The sequence below is a fragment of the Dermacentor albipictus genome, chromosome 7 (assembly GCF_038994185.2).
Source record: "Dermacentor albipictus isolate Rhodes 1998 colony chromosome 7, USDA_Dalb.pri_finalv2, whole genome shotgun sequence".
Classification (NCBI taxonomy): Eukaryota; Metazoa; Arthropoda; class Arachnida; order Ixodida; family Ixodidae; genus Dermacentor; species Dermacentor albipictus.
In genome coordinates, this window is record NC_091827.1 from 150,580 (window position 1) to 175,741 (window position 25,162).

The 25,162-nt window shown below is 48.1% G+C and overlaps 2 protein-coding genes across 4 annotated transcripts in view; both read right to left on the reverse strand.

Moving 5' to 3' along the window:
- Positions 1 to 25,162, reverse strand: part of LOC135918011 (uncharacterized) — a 93,640-nt gene that overhangs the window by 29,818 nt on the left and 38,660 nt on the right. The window lies entirely within an intron of this gene.
- The window catches only part of LOC135918010 (membrane metallo-endopeptidase-like 1), an 85,525-nt gene continuing 69,416 nt past the window's right edge, over positions 9,054 to 25,162 (reverse strand). For all 3 annotated transcript variants that reach the window (XM_065451674.2, XM_070521481.1, XM_070521482.1), the window contains exon 2: positions 9,054 to 11,293. In XM_065451674.2, the coding sequence (XP_065307746.2) occupies positions 9,221 to 11,293 (2,073 nt within the window). In that variant the 3' untranslated portion in view covers positions 9,054 to 9,220. The remainder of the gene's footprint in view (positions 11,294 to 25,162) is intronic.

Sequence of the window (25,162 nt, forward strand, 5' to 3'; positions counted from 1 at the left end):
CTCGGGACAAAAGAAATTGATTATCTCAGGGCAAACGGGTGTGTCGAATCAGCAAGGTAGGGCGGGAGATGAACAAGATTGTACTGAGTGATGTAACAAAGAGAGGGAAAAGTTTTTCTTTTTTTATTTTTGTTTTGACACCTCTGATGACCTTTGCCTGGACCAAGGAAATATATTTTATGACGCATGCGTATTGCGCGGCTGGCGTGCCGCTAGCTTGTTGCTAGGTGACGCAAGAAAAATAAGTCGCGAAGTACAAGTTCATTTATACGCAAAACTTTTTAGTTTTAGCGGGAAAGTATAAAAAAAATAAAACGTTGCCTGTAAGTTCATTTCACATTTTTTTTTTTTCGATGTTCGCGTCAACTAACGGATGGAGTTGACAGTAGGCGTGACGTGTTTCCTGTTGGCAGTTTTTGCCGAGTCTTTCCTCTTGTTTAATTTCTTTCTCTATGGGCTCCCGGCGTATTCTTGCGTTTCTTCTTCACTTCGACACGGCACCACTGCACTGTTGCACCACGGCAAGATGATACATTTTATTTGACAGTCTGCGACGCATTTCAAGCAATTAGGTTACGGCACGTAACCTAGATTTGTGACGCATTTAGCGGAAAACAGCTCAGCCGTCCTGGCGCAGTCAATTTGAGTTAATTAGTCGTACTAGGAGATGTTTACGACGCTTTCTGCGAGTTCCACATTATTGTAACTAATTTTGGTAGTTTCTGGGCGCGCTCGCCACGCCTGGCGTTGTTACGCATTTTGCGAAAAGCAGCTAGGTCGCGTGGCGCAAGTTAGTTTCGCGTGCACAAAATCTTGCTGGAACAAGTTCGCGACGCTTTCTATGACCCTCAACATGATTGTAATTTGTTACTTTTTGGGATGCTTTTGAGGCACAGTCACCGCGCCTGTCGTGACGCAATGACAAGTAGCTCGGCCGTAGTGACAAAGTTAGTTTGGCGTGTACTGAATCTTAGTGGCACAAGTTGGTGACGCTTTCTATGGCCCCGCAACAACATATACCTTCTTTCCCTACACGCTTGTTAACACGCGACGAGCGATTGCCAAGAGTGATAACACGGGAGTGGGCTGCTTGCGCCGGCAGAACGCACAAAAGATAACGCCAAGGAGCTCAAACACCAGTAACTTGCACCTCGAAAATGCTGCCTTCTGAATGACTGAAAACAGGCTTTGCACCCAAGCATTTGTCTTGAGTGCAAGTAGAAGGAATTCTGCGAGCGTCTAGCATGGACTTGAGAACCTGTGTTGTGGCCACCTCTGTGTATACGTAGCGTACTATCGAGTCGGTTGGAGCGAAGTTCTCTTCGAAACGCGCAGCCACCCTTGTATTTGAGCTCTTAAAGTGCACGAAATAAAGGCCCAGGAATGCGGGAATGCTTGGTAATCGAATGTTTTCGCGATGTTACGTAGAGTATTGTTGGGGATGAGTCGGTTATTTTCTACACCATGTATGTAAAAGCTAATTGCTTTTGTTTGTAATGCCACCCATGCATTTGCCGCTTTCGCACGTTTCATCTGTGCACGCATTATTCTTATAAGGTGTTAATACCAAAATGACGTGTGCTTGCAATTTACTTTTTTCAGCTGACGTCGTCCGGTGAGCTTCGTACGAGAACTACTTACCTGGTGCCACAACGTTAGATGAATGCGCATAAAGCCCGGAACGAGCACTCATATAGAGCAAAATAAACATTTCCTCATTTCACAAGGCGTCTTGCGTCTTCTTTATGAAATTGCTCGTGGCACGTATTCGATGTAGGCTTGTAAAGATCGTTTGCAATCGTTTACAAAGAGTGCGGCAAACTCGGGCATAGACCCGATGTGTGGCCCAGACCGGACGACAAGATGTACCCGGCGTGCGGTGTCAAAAACCCGGCCAAAGAGCACGAATGCACTGCGGAGAAGCTTACCCCACGGCGGACCGCACTTGCAGGGCTAAATACAAGACGCCGTACATGGTCAAACTAAGAAGATGGACAGCGAGAAGAAACGAGGAAGAACTCTTGCGGGTAGCCGGCTTACAAGACCCCGACGGCCAGGAAAGCAGCCACACATCTCCCACACCCAGATTCAAGTCCAGATCCAGATCCATGTCCAGGTCGGAAGCACGGGGACGACCGACCTCGAGGTCCAGGTCCGGGAACAGAGACAGGACCGGTAGTGGGTTCATATCCGCCTCATGGGGGAAGAAGGCCGAAACGAACGGGAGGAATGAAGAACCGACGACACCAGCAAAGGTAAGCTGGTCAGACGTAGCGCCCAATCGCGAATCGGGAAGGTCCGACAATACCAGCAAGGACAGGGGCAAGTACAAGCACATAAAGGAACACGTGAAGGAATATCGAACGGAAAACCAGCTACTCAGACAGGAGCTAGAAAAAGAAAGAACAGCGAATCAGCCAAAAAAATTGACGAACTACAGAAAACACTTCATGAAATACTCACCAAAATGCAGACACAATCGTCGGCCCCGTCAGCCGCCTTCGCCTGCGTCTCCAACCCATCCACCGAAGCCATGAAGGAGGAAGTGGGTATGTTAGAAGATGCAGCACACCCACTGGGCGCCAAATGAAAAATCGCGGAAACCAAGACCAAAGAACAGGTGGCTTCGGCACAGGAGGTCAAGAGACCCCGACCTAGCACAAAAAAATACAGACGTCCTTGAGGACATGATCAAGAAGCTCTCGGATAAAATGGAGAAAATGTTCGAGATGCTGGTGGCGCGCATTAGTGACAGCGAGGCAGAGAGGAAGGCGCAGGCCTTAAAGGACGATAGGCGGCTCGCAGAGCTGGAGAAGAAAATTTTGTAAAGATCTCATAAAGACCAAAGAGGGAAGACTCGTCATCTGGCAGTGGATTTGCCGCAGCTTCTCAAACAAAAAAGCAACGATGACACAACACATTAAAATCACCGCAAAAAGAAAAAAAAGCTCGACGCAATCATTCTCCAGGAAACATTCGACCACGCCAAGATTGCCGGGTACGCCACCCACAAACAGCGCACAATAGGGACGGGAAGGGACAGTCGTGAGCACATTAGTCAAAAAAGGACTGGTCGAGATCCCACGAATTATGAGAAAAATTACGGACATTAGCCACATCTTCATAGAAGTCGTGCCACGCAGCAAGAAGGAGAGCAGCACTTTCGTCCTGAACGTCTACAGCAGCCCGTCCAAAAAGGGCCTAACACACAATTTCGAAGATTTAATTAACGAAACGAAGACCATCGCAGGCGACAACAGGCTCGTCATCGGAGGTGGCTTCAACGCTCCACACAAGCAGTGGGGATATGGACACTCGTCCAAGAAGGGAGAAGATCTGGCCTACCTCATAGAAAAGGCCGGCCTAACCCTTCTCAACGAGCCGGCCTCACACACCAGAGTGGGTGCCGGCCCCCATAGGGACACGACACCAGACCTAACGCTACGTAGGAGCGCCGGAAGAATCACCTGGGAGAACACCTTCGAGGACCTGGGGACGATCACAGGATACTCAGTATAGCCCTAGGAGAGGCCCCCGTCACGAAGGGAATAAAACATAAGTTCCGGCGAAAAAGCACAGGGACCCATAAGAAACATAGAAGAGTGGAACGGGGAGCTGCTACGGGACGTAGCAAAGGCCACGACCGAGATGGAGTTGGACGACTGGGAGGCTCGACGCGAACACGAAGACGACGACGACGGTGGTGGTCACTCTCCGCGGATGGAAAGCAGGCTCGCGCACCTGGTACAGGCCAAAATATCCACCCAGAAACGTCTGCAAGGCGCAATCTAAGGCGCAAAATCGCGGAACTAAACAAGATCATCGAAGCAGACTGCGCCTAGTTATGCAATCAGGATTGGGACGAGGTATGCGTCGCCATGGACAGCAGCACCAACACGGGCAGGACGTGGAAGATCTTCAAGAAACTGCTCGACCCATCGGGCACGAATACAGCGGCGAAAGCGGAAATGACCAAGCTCAGACACAGGTACAAAGGAAACATCCGTGAGATGGGTGTTGAAATCGTCAACCTCTACCTTCAGAGACCTCCAGCCGTTGAACATCGGAACTACTCGAGCTCTCCCAACGCGAACCTCGACAGAGATTCTACCAGCAAGAAATCAAGGCGGTCCTGCAGACAATCAAGACCAAGTCGGCTCCGGGCCCCGACAATGTGACCAACAAGATGCTCCGGAACCTGGACGACCAGGCAACGAACCGCTTGACAGATTACATACAACGAGTGCTGGTGGAGCGGCGGGACATCCGACGAATGGAAGAGTTCCGTCGTGATCCTCGTCCCCAAGCCGGGTAAATCCTTAGAGATACAGCCTGAACATGCGGCCGATCTCTTACACTTCCTGCGTTGGTAAAGTGATGAAGCACGCTTGCCTGAGTAGAGTTAACGGCTACCTGGAGTCAAACGACCCCTACCACAGCAACACAATTGGCTTCAGAAGAGGGCTCTCCACCCAAGACGCCATGATACAACTCAAGGAGCAAGTTATAGACACCACGGGGCGGGCCCTGAGGGCAATACTTAGACTTGATCTAAAGAAGGCCTTCGACAGGGTCAAGCACACTGGAATCCTCGACAGAATCGCGCAACTCGGCCTGGGCGAACGAACATATAATTAGATCCGAAATTTCCTTACGCGAAGAACAGCCAGAATTAGACTGGACGAGGAAAAGAGCATTCAGGTGGACATGGGCATCGCTGGCACACCGCAAGGGTCCGTCGTGTCACCGATGCTCAACCTCGTCATGATCGTCTATCGGAAAAGCTGGAGCAAAATACAAGGCATTAATCACACCTTTTATGCAGACGGCATTACGATTTGGACCACAAAGGACGCAAGCGAGGGCGATATGGAGAACAGACTTCAAGGGGCGGTGGAGGCAATCGAAAATCATCTGGAGGACACCGGACTAGAATGCTCGCCGGAGAAATCGCAACTACAGCTCTACCGCCCCAGGAGGCTAGGCAAACCGTCCAGAGACGTAGCGGAACTACACAAAAGGGTAATCAGATTAACCACGAGAAAAGGCACGGAGATACCCATGCTCCGAGATATCAGAGTCCTGGGTGTCTGGATCGAAGCTAGGGGAAAAAACGCGGAAACTATAACGCGCCTGGAAAAGAAAGTCACGGCAATCATTCGGCTAATACAGAGAGTCTCCAACAACAGGCGGGGCATTAGAGAAAGAAACGTCGTACGGCTCGTTCAGGCCTTCGCGATCAGCCACGTCTCGTACGTGGCAGCATTCGTCCACTGGAACAAAGCCGAGAAAGACAAGGTCAACGCGCTCATTAGGAAAGCGTGCAGAACGGCACTGGGTCTCCCCAAATACACAAGAAACGAAAAGTTACTACAACTCGGGGTACATAACACGCTGGAGGAAATCGCGAAAGCACAGATGATAGCGCAACTCTAAAGACTCTCGGGAACCAAGGGAGGTAGAGAAATCATGGAAAATAACGGCATTAACTACCACGGAATGAACGGCTCCAGGGCGCAGATCCAACCAGACGTGCGAGCCGCAATAAACACGGAAAATATCCCGAAGAACATGCACCCCGTGCACAATGTCGAGAGAAGAAAATGCCGCACAAAACGATTATCATAAACCACGGCGCGCGGCAGGAGGTGCTCTTCGTAGACGCCGCCCGGTACCCCCGATACCGGGACGACAATGGGGGTGTCGGCGCTGACAAAGGTAACTACCTCTCCGCAGTGGCGGTCGTATGCACGGAAGGAAAGGCAGTGACTGCGGGCTCCGTAAGGGCCAGATCGTCGGAGGCAGTGGAAGAAACGGCAATCGCATTGGCTATAATCAACGGTCGGCAACAAGACAAAACAATAATCAGCGACTCCAATACGGCTATTAATTAGGAACTTCACAAAGGGCTGCGTCTCCACCGAGGCGGCCAAAATACTGAACCGCAGAGCAGAAGACTTCAAGAACGGCAAAATCACATCTAAATACCTCAAGTGGATCCCGGCACATATAATAGAAGTAACCACGAATGCCCCTCCCGACCTCAACGAGAAGGCCCACCGAGCCGCGCGAGAACTAACCCACCGCGGCTCGGACAGTGACGGCCCAACACCCTGCAACCCCCGGGGAAGGGGAAAGACTGCGGCGGAGGCGATGGAGAACACGGAGGAGGCGACAACGACGAAGTAACGATAGAAGACGACAGGGACAGACTGGTCACGTACCACGACATACTGACACACTATACGAAACAAGGAGAAGCATATCCACAGCCCCACAAGGTCTCAAAAAACAGATTGGAGAAGGTTGCAAACGAGAGCGTTCCGAAACCCAGTACATTTAAACAGAGTAAATTAAACACAATACCCACACGTGAGCTGCAAACTCTGCAAGCGCGAACACGCAGACATGGCACACATCTTATGGAAGTGCACAAAGATCAGATCGATATATGTAGAGGACAACATAGAACAGGACCTTCTCGAGGAGCGATGGCTAAGCGCGCCGACTAGCTCGGAACTACGACCAACTATATGGGCTATCCAACGGGCCTGGGCAGTGATGGAAAGGCTATGCCTCACGGCACATGATGCCCGGGTGGCCTGAGCCCGGGCTGGCAACCTCGCAGGTCCTTTGCTCATTAAAGTTTTTGCCATCCGCCCGTTTTTGCGTTTTACATGTATTTGAATAGGCCGCGTCAGAGTTGCGCCCGAGGTAAAGCTTCCTATTAAACAGCTCCGCTGTTAAAATGCGCGCGCCGAAAATCGAAACCGGAAATGTGGTTCAGGTATTCATCAGTAGCCAATTCGGCCGCTGGGCTCTATGAGAGTGTCCGCTCTTGTTGAATCCTTTCGCCATGCCTGCACTCTGCCCCCAACGCAGATATCGCTCTCAAGATAGGGCCGGGCGACCGTGCGGAGCCGCCACATGCGCAGTTGCAGGCGGAGCAGACCGCCGCAGCCTCTTCTCTCCCCTCCCTCCTAGGCGACACAACGTAGGGTGCCTCGCGCACGAGTGGAGACGGCGCGCTTCCTGGCCGATTCGTCTCTTTTAACGCGATAGCGTTAAGGAGCTCGTGTCGCAGAAAAGCCGGTGTCGTCGGCGTCGGGTGTCGGCGTCGGCGGCATGTCTACGCCGCCGACGCCGACACGGCATAAATCACGGCAGGCGCTTCATAAATAAAAAGCAACTTCCAAGATTGGCCCGGTGGGAATCGAACCCAGGTCTCCGGAGTGTGAGACGGAGACGCTACCACTCAGCCACGAGTTCGATGCTTCCAAGCGGTGCAAACGCGCCTCTAGTGAATGCGGTGTTGCCTTCGAAACGAGCCGTGGAAAGTTATACTGCGGTGTATATCGGTAATTATGAACATGTAACGTACAGAAGTCACAATTACACGAGTTGCGAAGTGCGTTTCCGCTGCATTTCTTCTGCGCTTTCCGCACACGCAGAGCCATCTTGCGGCAAACACAGAAGACCCCCTCCTCTCAATGTACGGCGCTGCCCCGACAGGAGGAGCGCCGCGCGCGCATTGGGACCGCTGCCAGGCGCGTCGCGGGACTCCCTCTCCCCTGACGACGCTTCGCCGTGCTTCCGGTTTAGATTACTATCTATCTCTCTGCCCGTGCCGATCACGACGTTTGGCTGGCGTAGATCGTTTCCCCTCCGAGACACCGAGTTCTTTGGTTCGTTTCGCTGCGCTGCGTTGCTTGACGCTCACCGCGTGATAGGTGGGCGCTAAGTCCGATGCGGGGCGCATCGTAAGTGATTGCTGTGCCGTAGCGCATTGTCTTATACCCCTTGGCGGGTCGACGGGAACGCTGTCGCGTCCCACTCTTGAAGGCGAAGCTTAAGCGTCCTCCAATTTTTGCGCGGACGAGGATGAGCCACCATTATCGGTTCCACTCCCATGCCTTCAGTCGCACATACAGCGTAACGCACGTGGCGACGGTGTATAGCCCTTGCACTTTATACGGAACCTCAGGGCGACGGCGGAAATACGCTTGGAGCGTCTATATAATTGATATCGCAATAAAATTTGTTGACGCGCAGTCGATATGCTCGTACTGGCTACCAAGTCTAATTCGCGTGGTAAGTGACGGCAAAACTTGTGTAAACATACGCCCTGGTATAGATGCACTTTAACGAAAGCAGATTCGAAACGTGTATTGAACGTCACTGAACAATCAATTTACGAGGTCCTCTGACGTAAATACGTGAAGCTTGTGGCAATTATGAAGGTTTACAATATCCTGCGCTCCTATGCGCGACACGTAAGCGAGGAGAGCAAACGCCTTCCTCCTCTCTTCTCCTGCGTGGAGCCAGACGGCTCTCCTCGCGGTGACGCCTGGAAACTAGTCGCGAACGCTGACCAGCCACGTGCTAATTGGACCAAGCAAGGAACAAGGCAGGAACGGCAATGGACGCAGCCATGAAGGCGATTCTCATGCGTGTCGGGAAGCCCAGAAGTGCGAACGTGTTCTCAAGGTAATCGCTGTAGGTGTGTTTCTTGACGAGCGCCTGACGCTGCGACGACCAGATGTCCAGGGAGCGCCGGGGCCGCACCAGGAGCTGGTCAACTTCGGCCGCTACGTCAAACAGCGTCTTGACGTTGTAGCGCACGTCGAGATTCAGCGCCGTGTCCAGCGGTTCAGTGTCAAGGTCCTCGGCCTTGCATTACATCGTTGCATTTAGTAAATCCTTCGTTCGCCTCACGACACCGGTCAATGTCTCGGTCGTAACTAGCCTGCTTCGAAGCGAATCATCTGGAGCAGTAAACGTTCTTATGATGTTATTAAACATTGTGCTGTCGTGTTCTGCTTGTCCTGGTACCACCAAAGCACGGCCGTACTAGGCAAGCAATGGGGAGGCGACTGTCAAGCCTAAGCCTTATGCACAAATGTGGCCTGAAAGAAGCCCCCCTCCACAACCTTATTCTTATAACTGTGGACAACCATTCGCACTGCTTCTGGCAACAAAACGTTCGAAAACCAATGGTTCGGGTAGAGGATTGGGATGGACGAAGCCTAAAGACCAGAATAACGGATCTCAACTTCGTTGCATCAGCGAGAAAGTAAAACGCAACACGTAGAAAATCTCTCTTCTAGGAATATGATGTGCAGTGTGTTCACACGTGGGATAAAACAACAAAATATGGAAAGAAATATAAACAATGTAAAAAAGGACAAAATAACAACCGAAGCAAGCAAGGTCAACATCGTCAGTGGCTCAAGGTCCGGTTATGCGGCCACATGTTCGCGACCTTCCGCGCGACGTCATGCCAGAAAGGGCCGCTAAAGAGTGACTTCAGGTGACTCTTCAGGGCAGGCTTCGCGTTGGCGCAGCGATTAAGTTCCGTCGGATTCATGTGCACTCCACGCACGCACTGGAAGGAACTGCCAAAGCGTAATGTGCTGCGAAGCACATCGTTGCATTCGCCGATGTGGCTATCGGTGCCGTCGCTGCTACGGCAGCCGCCCGTACAGTAGGCGAGGAAGAACAGTTGCTCCTCGCTCATGGAATCCAACAAACCCGGGAGCCTCAACTTCTTCCGTTCCCGACCTGCATGGCCTAGGACTCGCAGCAGGGCCTCCAGGGCGCGACTATCGCTTCCGCGAGCCGTGTGGTTGCAGTCGCCGCCTGCCAAGGTCGACATAGAAGCAAACCGCGCCTTTAGATGTATACCGGCGCGGATCAGTTCTCTAACGACGGCGAACCCCAGGCCGGCGTAGTTGAAGCTGCGTGGAACTTCGGGCGAGAACCAGGGCTGAAGTAGCATCGAAGTCGGCACCGTAACCCGGTTGTTACCGACGTCGACAGCACAGCGAGACGCCAGCAGGTCTTGCTCAGTGGTCACCGGCACGAGGGCGTTGAGCAAGTCCAACTCCCGCTCCCGCGATGTCCACAGGAAGCGGAGGTAGAAGTCAAAGAACGCGCCGTCCTCGTCATATTGACGCATCTGCGGCCACGAATTATCAGCGGCCACGACGTCTCCCGGACGAGGACTGGACGCCGGTTTGGACCAGACTGATATCGTCTCCAGCAACAGGTGTCTCGGATCGACCACGTGTATGGTCATGTTCGTCGCGCCCAAGTTCCTAACGATCCTAGTGAGAAAGGACGCGGCAGAGAGGATCGTCTCGGTGCTGACCTCCTGCGCTAAAACGACCGCCAAAGGTACGAGTCCGGCGACATCGTAGACGACGCGGAAGCAACGATCTTCGACGAGATGCACGCTCTCCTCTGGAAACCTCAGGCGATAGTCAGCTAAGGGTCCCAACTGCCGGACGACCTCCCAAAAAACGTACTGGGTGATGGCCGACGGCGTGAGGTCGGCGAAGAGGCGCTTGAGGTAAGTCGCCATAGAGGCACCCTTGACGGCGACACGGTCCCAGAAGCGACCAAGGTGCCCCTTCCACTCAGGACGGTCCATGACGGTGCCGGGCTCGACATAGTTGAACGTCACGAGTGTCTCTTCATCCGGCTTGACCCCAGCAAAGAGACGCAGCACCGCGTCCTCAGTCTCCCAAATGGACGCAGCCATGAAGGCGATCTTCATGCGCGTCGGGAAGCCCAGAAGTGCGAACGTGTTCTCAAGGTAATCGCTGTAGGTGTGTTTCTTGACGAGCGCCTGACGCTGCGACGACCAGATGTCCAGGGAGCGCCGGGGCCGCACCAGGAGCTGGTTACCTTCGGCCGCTACGTCGAACAGCGTCTTGACGTTGTAGCGCACGTCGAGATTCAGCGCCGAGTCCAGCGGTTCCGTGTCAAGGTCCTCGGCCTTGGCGAAGTTAAGGCGGCACTTCTGCAGAAAACGCACCAGACGTCGTACACCCTTCTTTTGTCCACTGACCACGGCAATGCAGCCCTGGTAGAGGGACGCGGACGCCTGCAGCGGAGTCTGGATCTTGTCTTCGAGGGCCCAGTTGGTCAGGATGGCGTGGACCCTGGACAGCATGCCACCCTGAAAGTCTGCCCCTGAATTAGATGTCGAATGTAACTTCGATGACGTTGAGTTCGCCGCCGCGCCGATAATTCCGCCGCACGCGAAGCGGTAGAAGTCATCGCAGGGGTTCACGGCTGCGTCGATGGACGCCGTGAGTCGGTCGGCCAGCTGCAGGCAGCCTGGGGTTACGCAAACACGTGTCGGAGACAGCCACTTTGAGAGGTCCACACCGAAGTAGAAAGCTGCGCACGAGCCGGTCACGGCGACCATGAGGAAGCACGTGACGTAAGTGGCGCTCCAGGCGCACGACGGACGAATCACGGTTGGCGGCACTTCAACAGGACTATCCTGCAGAGAGTATCAGTCGGCGTGCGTTCGCACAGGTGGCGACACACATTGGTGGAATCGTAGTAGTATGCTACACTTAAGAGGAAGCTTTAGCTCGGGCCCAACTCCGACGCGGCCTGTTCAAATACACATAAAACGCAAAAAACGTTTTTCTGAAATAACCCCTAGACCGATTTTAATGAAATTTGTTGCAGTTGAGAGAGAAAGGTAAATTCTAGTGACTGCTAGAAGCGAAATTTCGCTTTAGGGTTTGAATTTTGTTTAAAAATTTCCGAATATTCGACAGTTTGAAAAAATAGAAGCACAAATTTTACAAATTCATAGCCCTGCATTAAGAACGGATATCGCGATTTTCTCAAAGGCACCCATTAGATCATTCGAAGCGGACAAATTCGATATGTCATTTTACATCTTACATGAATTTGTTGCATTGCTTACAAGGGTTCTGCAAAAGCTGTATTTCCATATTACTAAATTTTTTTATATTCATGTGTAACATATAAATTTTGTCCGCTTTAGATGTGCTATTAGATGCAATTCACAGATTTGTGTTATCGTTTTTCGCTGTTGAGTTACAGAGTTGTAAACTTGATAGTTTCGTTTTTTGAAAATGTGCGATTTTTGCCAATGTTTAATGAAAAATTGACGACCTAACTCAAAAATTCGATACCGAAAGCTACGATTTAGGTTTTGCTTTTAATTGCAACAAACCTTGTCAAATTTGGTGCAGTTGTTGCCGAGAAAAACGGATTCTCCTTTTACATGTATTCAGATAGGAGCGCCCGAGCTAAAGCTCTCTCTAAACAACAGTCACGTAGCCCGGTGCCTGCGCCCAAAAGCAACGCCGGCAATACCGAACGAAGTTTCTTTGTTTTCGTTAGTACTGTTTGTTTTCGTTAGTTTTGTTTTGGTTGATATCAAACTATTATACAGGCAACCAACAACGGAACCTTCATCGGAAATAGAGTTTCATACAGTATTTCCTAGAGGGAACTGCGACGCCAGTGCCTACAGCAGCGACAAGCGGGACGGTTCAACCAGCATGAGAATGATGGGTAGCACATTGATTTGCCTAAACTTCGTCCTTTTTCCTTCATATAGTTCTTTCAAACAAAGTACTGCGTAACAAATAATTCAATAAACTATAATAAAATTGTCCGGCTGCAGGGTTCTAACACAGGACCTCAGTACAGAAGCCCGATTGAGCCCATTTCCACACGGACGCATGCATAGACAAGCGGCATGGAACGAAGTTCAGCAAAACAGACTGGTCGGCTAGTTGGTATTTCATGTTAATAGTTTTTAGTGCAAAGAAACGCACGACACGACAGGAGGACCACAGAACACAGCGCTACTAATAAATGGCGCTTTATTGTACTTCGTCACAGCATATATATAGCACCCTACAATAAACGACGGAAAGGGAGTGTAACGTCACCACAGCATCACAGATCGCCGAACAGTATAACAAGCCACCGCTACCGCGACAAGAACAGTATTTCCTTGTCTGACAACGCGACAGATGTACAGCTCACGAAATCTTTGTTTCTGTTCATTTCAAACGCCTCTACAATTTCCCGTGTGACTTGATCAGAATGTCTGGCCATCACTCTAGTCTTGTTAAACAAAGGTTTGCAGCCACAGCGTATGCAGTGTGCAGCAAGATGACCGGTTACGCCAGTTTGTCAAAATTGTTTGAGTGCTCCCGTAAGCGATCGTTAAGACATCTACCAGTTTGTCCCAAATATCCTTTCCCGTACGAAAATGTACTGCAGTAAACTACGCCTTCCACACGTGGGACAACAAAGTGTTCTCGATTATTTGTATCACAAGCATTGTGTTTTTGCTTGGTATGATTTACTTTCGCACACAAGATAGAAAGCTTATGCGGGGCCGAAAAAACAACGTCCAATCCAACTCTTTCTACAATTTTCTTCAAATTGTGACCGACTTTGTGTAGATACGGCACCACAAGCACGTTTTCACTTCTGCATGGCTGCAAGGCGGTACCAGGACTACCAGTTTTGATTTTTCTTAAGATGTTGCTAGCCACTGCAATCAGCAACTGTAAAGACTAGCCAGCTGCGCACAGTCGCAAAACCTGGTTATCGAAATGTTTTTGCACAAGATGCTGGCAAGATTTCAGAACAGCATTTTTTAAACACAGGTTGATGATGCCCATCTTAAGTGATTTCAAGTGTGCTTATGCGTATGGAAGAGGTTTCCTTCCTCTTTGCTCGTAACACCAACATGTATGAGTACTTAAGACATGAAGGGTGAGGTCTAAGAACTTAATGCGTCCGTCAACAGGCTCTTCACACGTTAAGGTGAGAGGTTTGCGGCAGTCGCAGAAAAAGGAGAAGATTGTCGATGTGGTAAACGCGTTGCAATCGCTCTGCATCAACTTCTGGCCTGCCTTCCAGAAAAGACACCTGTAGCTTATAGAACACCGTCCACATGGTGGGAAATGTTCACATGGTCGGAAATGTCAACATGGTCGGGAATGTCCACCTGTCGAATAACGTCATGGAGGTTCTCAGCAAAGGACCAAAGTTTGCCGTTCTGCCAAAAAAGCCAGCGCCAGAACTGCTCGCCATAGTGAGGAGTATCGACAGCAACGCTTCTGACCTTGACGCTCCTCGATGCATCTCTGAAGGTGTGGACATACTTGAAAGATCGCTTACAGTCGCCAGCCCGTATGTCCTTAACGCTAATGTTACTTACCTCAAAAATTAGTCATTGTATCTAGTTCCGGCTGACAAAGAAGGTGAGGTGGTTTCACCGTGCTAGGTAAAGGCGCGTACGGAACCAAAGCATTACCAGCCATACATTGTGTTCGTCAAAGGCAATGACGTTAGACTAAAAAAAGTAAAGAAAGAGGCCCGTAAACTCTGTAAGAACTTTAATCTAGCGCTTTGTCATAATCTAAGTAAAGCCTGTTTCAGATGATGCGATTTTTGTCGCACCGTAAGTGCGATTTCCGTCGTTTGCGACAAAAATCGCAGTCGCAGTGCCGACCCCCCGATTTTCGGCTGCGACTAACCGGTTGGTCGCACAGTCGTACCGTCGCAGCGATCGCTGAAGTTTTCCGTCGAAATTGCGCGGAGAGCTATTTCGCCGGCTTGTGTTGGGGGAAATGGCATCTCGCTCAACAAGTGCAATGCACGGAGACGCAGATTACCTAATTCGGTACGTACACGAGGGGAGGATAAAAACTTGTACCATAGATTCCATTCTCCCATTTCTACGAGTTCGGTGACATGCTACGCAGCAAATGAAGCGCACGTTCACGTTTGCTTCGTACAATTTTGCGAGGTGCCACGAGACAACATGGCCTTTTGGGGTCTTCACAATTTTCTTCTGTTGAATAGCATACAAAAATCGCGCGTTCGGAGCAACTTAAACAATTTCAACCTCGGCAAGGGCGAATGACAAGACAGCAAAGTAACCGAAGTTTCAACGTTGTGCTGAACGCGGTACCGTTCAGTTGCGTTTTCTTGTCAGTTTTCAAGCGTGAATTTCCCTATGCATGTTGAAAGGTTATCTTACCTCGCTTATTAAATATGTCAGAGCAAAAGTGTAGGCTGTCGTAATGATTTTTCTACGATAGCATTCAATCCGTGGCTTGAATAAACAGCGTCGTTAATTTGTTTTCGAATATTACATGCACGTTAAGTTGCACATGTTCTCTGGAGAATTTTTTTTCTTGCACAGAAACCAATAAACATTGAATATGTTGCGCACTTCGTATCCATACTGCACCTGTATTAACATTTGCTTTGAAAGGTAATGAACTCTACAGCTAGTAAATTAAGTAAATTATTCGCTTGGTTTAGCGACACAGTGACAACGTTCCCTCCAGCACAGTGATGTAAAACTTGTGCAACAATGCGAAAAGCAGGCAAACAGCCTGTTCTTGTGGGGATTAAACAGTAGAAAACGACACGTTAAAGAAAAGTAAATCAAAACTGTGCAGTGAAGTCAGCCAGTTGCATGCCTTCCTTTGAAACTTTGAATCTTTAAAGTACAAGGAGTTCTTGCACGTTCACAGCTGATCAATGTGCAGAAACATTCATGCCTTACATGTTTGTAAGAATAGTTTCTAAGGAGTTTGTGATAGCATTTATTAGCGTGTAAAGCCATATAATGATTGCCGTTGTGATTACTATCTTTATAAGTAATAAAATACCATGCTACTTGCAAGAACATATCACCCGGGGATTTTAGAACAAATTTCTGCATTTCAACTATACAGAATATGTGGTTTATTCAATAAAGGACCACAAACTGCTTTTTTGCAATGAAAAACTAATTCCAAGATTTACCTACAAACAAGCAAGGAAAAAATCTATAGGCAAAGATATTGTTCTTCAATTTATTCACCTGCTACTGTGGCATTTTGCTGCTAACACAAGGCGAGGAGTTGAATTGCCAGCCATGGAAGTCGCATTTCGATGGGAGTCATAGGTAAAAAAAGCTATTGCACTTAGATTTAGTTGATCACCTTCTATTGAACCCTTAAATTTTCAAATACTGCTGCATAGGGGCCCATGCTTATGCAAAATCTAACACCAATGGAAAGCAAAGGGAACAATTGTAAAACAACCATATTTCGTGATAATTCGAGTGTGTAATTGCTCATTCCATCAATATGTATTGTTCAACAGCACTGCGCAAATAAGCATAATCAGGTCAAGCAAGTACTCTGTCAGGAAGCTGGTTCTGTAGATGTATAAATGTCAAGACATGAATGCTCATACAACGTCGCACAAACAGCACAAAGAAAACCTTTTTCAAGAGTTGTCCCTTCTGGCAGATATGAGTGGGCCATAAGCAGCATAAACTTTATTGCAGGGCATTGTGTAATACCGCTTATGAAAGAGTGAAAAGAGTGAAGAGGCTTTTAAATGAAGTACCTCATGCTGATCTAATAAGAGGAACGATGAGCAAAAAAATTTCTGGTAGAGCACTTAAGTTAATCCGTAACTTTCTGAAAGACAGAAAATTCCAGGTGAGAGTTGGAGGCATATTTCGCCCACCCACACCAACAACACAGGCATACTACAAGAAGTACTACAGCCTATGGTGTACTACACTCTATGGGAAAGCTATCTTATACAAAAATGAAGAATGATCCAATAAGCTCTTGATAACACTGCAGACTTTCTTGGCCAGTCTGGCCTCTCGCTTCCTGATAAGTCAGCTTGCATCGACGTCGGAAAAAAGGCTAGAATCAAGAACTACCCCAGATTGCACATTGTGCTCCACATAGCTGGACAAACATACCCGCCAGTCAACATCCACAAATCCTCAGCTAGTGTAAGACCATGACGGCAGAGCCAGCACGGGACGCAAATTCTACAATAATCTGAATAATCTTGAGAATAAAGAATAATCTTGAAATCATGGGGGGTGGACGAGTGGATACTACGGAAAATCGCAGATGCTGTGCTTGTGTCCAAGGTATTATACGGTATGAACTACCAGCAGCGCACACAAAAGACCACTGATCGAATACAGGCATCTGGTAATAAGAAGCCTTTCCGACTTTACCATGCTCGAACACCTCTATGAGAAAGAGCAAAAGAACAAGCACGCAGACAGAGTAAAGTAGCAGCCTGCAGCACAAATTCTGTGCCTCAAGAGCTCGGAACCAGGCCCACAGATACTATGCCATCTAGCATATGAGATGCAAAGATCACTACCTCTCCCTTCAGAAACAACCGCGAGAGCACCTGAACTTGAAACACAACAGGCCCATACCGTGCAATATGGGGCAAACAATTAGGCCAGGAGACTATATGCAGCTGACAAACACACAGAGGAGGTTGCTAATCACGAAAATGCAAGCAAACATCAGTAACATATAGTACACCGATGTGGCAATAGCAGTGTAAGAGTAATATGACACTACATAAAATTAAACCCCTAATAAGTGAGTAACATTCCAGGTCATCCTTCACCCAGAAAAGCTGAACTGAAAGCAATCAAGCAGCACTTGTAGTGCAAATTACACCCTGCACAACACCCTGCACACCTGCATGGATTCACCAGAAACTGTCTGGGCCTGCAAATCACATGAGATTGTCAGGAAAATCAGGAGGTTGACAGGCGACTTGCAAGTACATGGCCAAGAATTAAATTATAGGATACATAGCCATGCAGATATTCCAGGACACAAGCGAGCTTATAAGCCTGACACAAGAACTGAAAACTGGACTAGTTGGTGTGTATTCATCATTAACTAAAGCGCAACAGATAGACAACGGACAAGAACGAAGCGCTCTGTGCGTTCACTTCGTTCTTGTCCATCGTATTTTTGTTGCACTATAGTTAATGATTTCATGAGGCTGCACAGGAGAAGAATGATACCTTCACCCAAGGACCTGATTTCACATCCAAATCCATGCGTGCGTACGTGCGTGCGTGCGCGCACGCACGCACAAAAACACAAATATTGCAAGGGTGCACAGCATGAAGCAGTGTCAACAGGATGACACTAGATATGGATGAGGACTAACTTTCAACTAAGGTTCATTGTAAAAATGTGGCGAGTTATACAAATTATCAGAAAAAAAGAAAGAAATATTTGAAGGCTAGATAAAAATTGGTGCTTGATGCACCCAAGCATGATTAAATATGCTACAGAAACAAAAACGCAGAAAAATTCCAAGTGCAGGAAAAAAATCATTACAATTGCCAATCCTGCATGCAAGCACCTTTCAAGAAACACTGTTCTTATTCCAATAGACAGACTGACAGCTTGTTTATGCAAGCACACTTCTCCACTTCTATGCCATTGGGAAAAAAAGTTTCTTGGAAGCTAGCCACATGCGCACTTGGTGACCACAATGTTTGTTTCCCCTGGACTTGTATATCTTTATGTATTTTCTCCCTTTCCGGTTTTTATGTTTGGTTTCATCAAGCACTAGTTTTTATAAAGTTTTATTGCTGTACTACTTTCTGGTAACCTTTATAGATCACTGCATTTTGACAATAAACCATTTAATTAGCAGTGAGCGTACCCTGTTCTTACTGCTTTACACTATACACTCTTGCTACATCGGCCAAACAAAAGATTTTAAAAGGTACACAGAAGCATCATAAGGGCAATTAAAGTCACTTGTTGCAGTCTAATAAAATAAAGAATAGACGGGTTGCAAACGGCACCATAGAACACATGGGACGAACAAGAAGGCCGAGATGATCTAACAACCCAAAGTTTAATGTACACACCGAGTAAATGATGGCTGGAAATAAACCGTACACAAAAAGGAGAAGCAAAAATTAATGTTTCTTTCCTGACAGGAAATGCATCCCTTTCTAATGGAGGCCATACTGACAAGGTTTCCCCAGCATTTTCAGATCTACAGCTTCCATAATTTCTCAAGGCCGCTGATCTGCACAGAATGCTAGCTTCTCCCTCTACAATGCACGCTCAGATGTCCAGAGTGCATTGTAGAGGAAGAAGCTAGCATTCTGTGGAGACCGGCCGCCAAGAGAAGTTATGGAAGCTGTAGATGCAGGGACACTGGGAGAATGTTGTGTCAGCATGGCCTCTGTTACACTTTCAGAGATGGGTGCGTTCCTGTTCGGATCTGTATGGACACACATCAGTTTTTGTTTCTGCTTTTTGTGTAACTTCGATTTATTGCTTGTCGACCAGCATTTACTCGGCATGTTCAAAAAACTTTCATTTGTTAGTACGCCTCATGATCGTCTTGGTCTCCAGCAGAAAGGTGTTAATTATATTTACAGTGAAGCTGTATATATATGCCTAGGCGAAACACTCATGGTCCGATCACAAAAACCCTAGTGTAGGGCTATGAGCCATTGTTTAGGGGGGTGTGAGCCATTATTTTTCTTACATGATGGACGGAGAAATTTCTTGTTGGGTAGACATAGAAATGATTACGCATTTAAAACATACATTTACCTACGCATTATTGCAAGAAAGGGACACAGAATGGGACGGGGTTAACACAAGATCATGGTGTCATAATTATCTCGCAGCAAAGGTGTGGTGGGCCATTGGCTAGACCGATAGTGACGTCGTTTCTCTCTCGCTGCAGAGGGCGCGTGCAGCAGTCTCTCTCCGACTTCCCGATAGGTTCAAAAATGTGTCTCTGTATTTAATTAAATGAAATGTGCAGCCCCGGTGTGTCACTTGGTAACTAAAGTACATAACCGAGTCATAAATACTATGATTAACGCTTTACAAAACACAACTGCGTAACATAATTCAGAAAGAATTTGGTGGACCCGCTGGAGTAACACAATGAACCACTCACTGCCCTTTCCATGATGGTGATCTTGCGAAGTGCAATGTGTGGCATTCCAAATAAACAATGTGATAAACCCAAGCAAATTGCGTGCGTAACCTCATTAAGAAACACAGGCATAACCAATAATATAGAAAGACTTGAAAAAACCGTCAGAATTAACCCAGTGATAAACACAGGAGCCGCACATTTGAGCTTCGCTGGTTTACCATCGGTACAGGGTACATGGGCAGTAATTTTTTTTCTGTTATTGACCACGGCGGCGGCCAGACCTGTGAGGCAGCAGAGGGTGCTAAGAATACCTAGGTCTGAATAGGCCACCATTAGAAGCTCAACCTGGCAACGTATAACGCTAGAACGTTATCTAGTGAGGCGAGTCTAGGAGTGCTATTGTAGGAATTAGACCGCAGTAAATGGGATATAATAGGGCTCAGTGAAGTTAGAAGGACAAAAGAAGCATATACAGTGCTAAAAAGCGGGCACGTCCTGTGCTACCGGGGCTTAGCGGATAGACGAGAACTAGGACTCGGATTCCTGATTAATAAGGATATAGCTGGTAACATACAAGAGTTCTATAGCATTAGCGAGAGGGCGGCAGGTCTTGCTGTGAAACTTAATAAGAGGCACAAATTGAAGGTCGTACAGGTCTACGCCCCCACATCCAGTCATGATGACCAGAAAGTCGAAAGCTTCTATGAAGACGTGGAACCGGCGAAGGGTAAAGCCAAAACAAAAATTGGAGGACGCTTAAGCTTCGCCTTCAAGAGTGGGACGCGACAGCGTTCCCGTCGACCCGCCAAGGGGTATAAGACAATGCGCTACGGCACATGCGCCCCGCATCGGACTTAGCGCCCACCTATCACGCGGTGAGCGTCGAGCAACGCAGCGTTCGGCGCGGCAACGAAACGTGCGCCTGAGCGAACGAAACGAACCAAAGAACAAGGTGTCTCGGAGGGGAAACGATCTACGCCAGCCAAACGTCGTGATCGGCACGGGCAGAGAGATAGATAGTAATCTAAACCGGGAGCACGGCGAAGCGTCGTCAGGGGAGAGGGAGTCCCGCGACGCGCCTGGCAGCGGTCCCAATGCGCGCGCGGCGCGCCTCCTGTCGGGGCAGCGCCGTACATTGAGAGGAGGGGGTCTTCTGTGTTTGCCGCAAGATGGCTCTGCGTGTGCGGAAAGCGCAGAAGAAATGCAGCGGAAACGCACTTCGCAACTCGTGTAATTGTGACTTCTGTACGTTACATGTTCATAATTACCGATATACACCGCAGTATAACTTTCCACGGCTCGTTTCGAAGGCAACACCGCATTCACTAGAGGCGCGTTTGCACCGCTTGGAAGCATCGCACTCGTGGCTGAGTGGTAGCGTCTCCGTCTCACACTCCGGAGACCCGGGTTCGATTCCCACCGGGCCAATCTTGGAAGTTGCTTTTTATTTATGAAGCGCCTGCCGTGATTTATCGCTCACGGTCAACGCCGCCGACGCCGACACCGACGCCGACGACACCGGCTTTTCTGCGACACGAGCTCCTTAACGCTATCGCGTTAAAATACGCTATACTGATGGGCGACTTCAATGCCAGGGTAGGCAAGAAGCAGGCTGGAGACACGTGAGTGGGGGAATATGGCATACGCTCTAGGAATAGCAGGGGAGAGTTATTAATACTTGTTGGGGGGCTAGTTGGTGCATGTTTCCAGAAGAGGGTTATAGCGCCGAAAAAACACAACACAGAGCGAGCGAGACGGGACAGGCGCAACTTCCAACTGTTTATTCACCGCGTATGCGAATGAATATAAGGACAAAGATGGGCAGCAAGAACCACACATGCGCACGAGGTTTTTACATAAAGCGGATAAAGATAGGTTAAGTACACACGTATCTCACGCCCGTGTATCTAAAAAAGCAGTTTCATTCTTATAAATGGCGATAGATGGGGCGCTAACACAATCGCTACAGTTTCTTTTAATATAGTAGGCCTCCAACAGTTCACGGGCAGTCTGGTCCTTACTTCTGTTTAAAACCTTTGCTTCATTCAGCCTTGCCACACACTTGATCTTCCTTTCTTCTCCGCAGGCTTTACAATGATGCGGCAGATGGGAACCAGTGCCATTTTTTAAATCGCGATTATGTTCTGCTAATCGGTCATTAATACAACGGCCGGTTTGTCCGATGTACTTCTTTCCACATGTGAGAGGTATCTGATATACCACACCCACGGCACACTTAACAAACGGGGCTGCATGTCTCTTTTTACAGTCAGTTTTGTTTACATTGTCGGGGTCAGTTTTAACGCACAAACCAGCCAGTTTCTTTGGGGCGGAAAAAACCACAGGAATCTTATATTTTGCCGCTACATGCTTCAAATTGTGCGCTACCTTATGGGTGTACGGGATGACAACCGGTCTACTTTTGCTTTTGGGGACGACATCTTGGTCGCCCTTCTTTGTACTTTCTTTTTTCATTTTTTGCAGCAAGGCTTCCGCTACTCCGGTTAAGATCGAGGTTGGAAAGCCTGCTTTTTCCAACTTACGAATCTGGGTGTGAAAGCTTTCCTCTGCCTTATGGCAACAAGATTTCTTCAGTGACGCTTCCAGGCACATCTGAGCAATGGCGCGTTTTACTGTCTTTGAATGGGAGGAATCATATGGCATTAGTTCTTTTTGTGCGCGAGGGTGATACATCCAGCAAAAGCTTTGGTCATTAAGGGTAATGTGAATGTCTAAAAACTGCAATCTGTTGCGTTGGGCAAGCTCGTAGGTGAAGTCCAAACCTTTTCCAAGTAGTTTAAAACCAGATAAAACTTCTTCCACTATTTGTGGGTAAGATGAGGAAACCTGTTTCTTTAAAATAATTAAAAAATCGTCAACGTATCTAAAAGTTTTCAGCACTTTGGCTTCGTCGAAAGTATCCGCCAGTGACTTGTCCATCTGCGCGAGAAAGATGTTACATAGCACTGGAGCGACGCAGGAACCAATGCAAAGCATGAATGATGCAATGCATGAATGAAGCAAAGGTTTTAAACAGAAGTAAGGACCAGACTGCCCGTGAACTGTTGGAGGCCTACTATATTAAAAGAAACTGTAGCGATTGTGTTAGCGCCCCATCTATCGCCATTTATAAGAATGAAACTGCTTTTTTAGATACACGGGCGTGAGATACGTGTGTACTTAACCTATCTTTATCCGCTTTATGTAAAAACCTCGTGCGCATGTGTGGTTCTTGCTGCCCATCTTTGTCCTTATATTCATTCGCATACGCGGTGAATAAACAGTTGGAAGTTGCGCCTGTCCCGTCTCGCTCGCTCTGTGTTGTGTTTTTTCGGCGCTATAACCCTCTTCTGGAAACATGCACCAACTAGCCCCCCAACAAGTATTACTCAGTTACCTTTCTTCTACAGTGGGCCCCTTTCTTTGTGTTCCTTCTGCAAGACCACCGCCTCTTTCAGTGTTAGTCAGCCATATCGCCCTCATCTCCTGCCGCGCTAGGAAGATGGGATTCTGCATAAGAAAAGGCCTGGTCCCACACGAGATCTCCTGCCTGTTTGGTTCTACCAGACCTTCACTTGGCCACGTCAAGAGGATATGCCGAATTTTACGCGCGGAACTGTGGCGTCAGGTACGTCTTCTGCACGATTGGCTGCAATGGATATGTTTTTCCCAGAATTCTGCGAACATTGCAGGCGTGAAACTTCTGTCCTTCAGGCGGCTGGCCGCCCAAACTAGTGAATTCTTGTGGAAAAAGACATTGCCGGTACTATCAAAATGTGGTGAAAGAAGAAACCAAGACAACAGCATGGCGCTCAGGGTTCTGGGGGGTACTAGTATTCCGGATGATGTAGTTGCCATCCTTAGGAAGGGCCCGAAGTACAGCATCGAGCCTAGGATTCAAGGGCATGAGCTACTTTCCTTGAACCGAAGGATTGCCGGTAAAGCTGACTCAGAGGACCAGGAAAGGTGCTTGCTAGATGGTGTGGACAGCCTCAACAGGACCGCGCCCATCAACAGAGCTAGACATGAGTCGACCACCAAACGAGTCGTCGAGTTCTTCGCCGACCAGAAGCTGCGACTCACCCAAGCGGACAAGCAGGGCGGATTCGTCATCATTCCGTCTGGTATGTTCAACGAGAAGGCTCATGAAGCTGTGCACAAGAATTTCCGGAAGACCGTGGTTAATCTGGGAAAGCTGAAATCTAATGCGGTTTCACTGTGTGAAAGTATTGGCTTGGACAGAATTGCTAAAGGTATTCGGCTTTGTAAAGGAAACAGCTTACATGTGTTTTTCACTGCAAAAACACATAAGGAACGAATCCCATTCAGATGTATCGTGAGTGAAAGAGGGGCTTGGCAGAGCCATGTTAGTGGTTTCCTGCTAAGGCAACTTAATGGGTTAGATGTCGAAGATCCATTTTCTTGCAGGAACTCTCTTGAAGTTGTCAAATTTTTGAATGACAATAAGTCTTCAGGCTATATGTTTTCCATTGACGTTGTTGACCTTTTCTATTCTATCCCACAGACTGAGTTGTTAGCCGCTGTACAGTCGTGCATTGAAATGAATGGGGCGATTTCCTTCCAGAACTCTGCCGGTGTTTCTGTTGCGAATTTCATGGCATTGTTAGAATTTTACTTGTCTTGCACGGTGGTTTTATTTGAAGACCGGCTGTTTGTTCAGAAAAAAGGAATTTGCATTGGTTCCTGCGTCGCTCCAGTGCTATGTAACATCTTTCTCGCGCAGATGGACAAGTCACTGGCGGATACTTTCGACGAAGCCAAAGTGCTGAAAACTTTTAGATACGTTGACGATTTTTTAATTATTTTAAAGAAACAGGTTTCCTCATCTTACCCACAAATAGTGGAAGAAGTTTTATCTGGTTTTAAACTACTTGGAAAAGGTTTGGACTTCACCTACGAGCTTGCCCAACGCAACAGATTGCAGTTTTTAGACATTCACATTACCCTTAATGACCAAAGCTTTTGCTGGATGTATCACCCTCGCGCACAAAAAGAACTAATGCCATATGATTCCTCCCATTCAAAGACAGTAAAACGCGCCATTGCTCAGATGTGCCTGGAAGCGTCACTGAAGAAATCTTGTTGCCATAAGGCAGAGGAAAGCTTTCACACCCAGATTCGTAAGTTGGAAAAAGCAGGCTTTCCAACCTCGATCTTAACCGGAGTAGCGGAAGCCTTGCTGCAAAAAATGAAAAAAGAAAGTACAAAGAAGGGCGACCAAGATGTCGTCCCCAAAAGCAAAAGTAGACCGGTTGTCATCCCGTACACCCATAAGGTAGCGCACAATTTGAAGCATGTAGCGGCAAAATATAAGATTCCTGTGGTTTTTTCCGCCCCAAAGAAACTGGCTGGTTTGTGCGTTAAAACTGACCCCGACAATGTAAACAAAACTGACTGTAAAAAGAGACATGCAGCCCCGTTTGTTAAGTGTGCCGTGGGTGTGGTATATCAGATACCTCTCACATGTGGAAAGAAGTACATCGGACAAACCGGCCGTTGTATTAATGACCGATTAGCAGAACATAATCGCGATTTAAAAAATGGCACTGGTTCCCATCTGCCGCATCATTGTAAA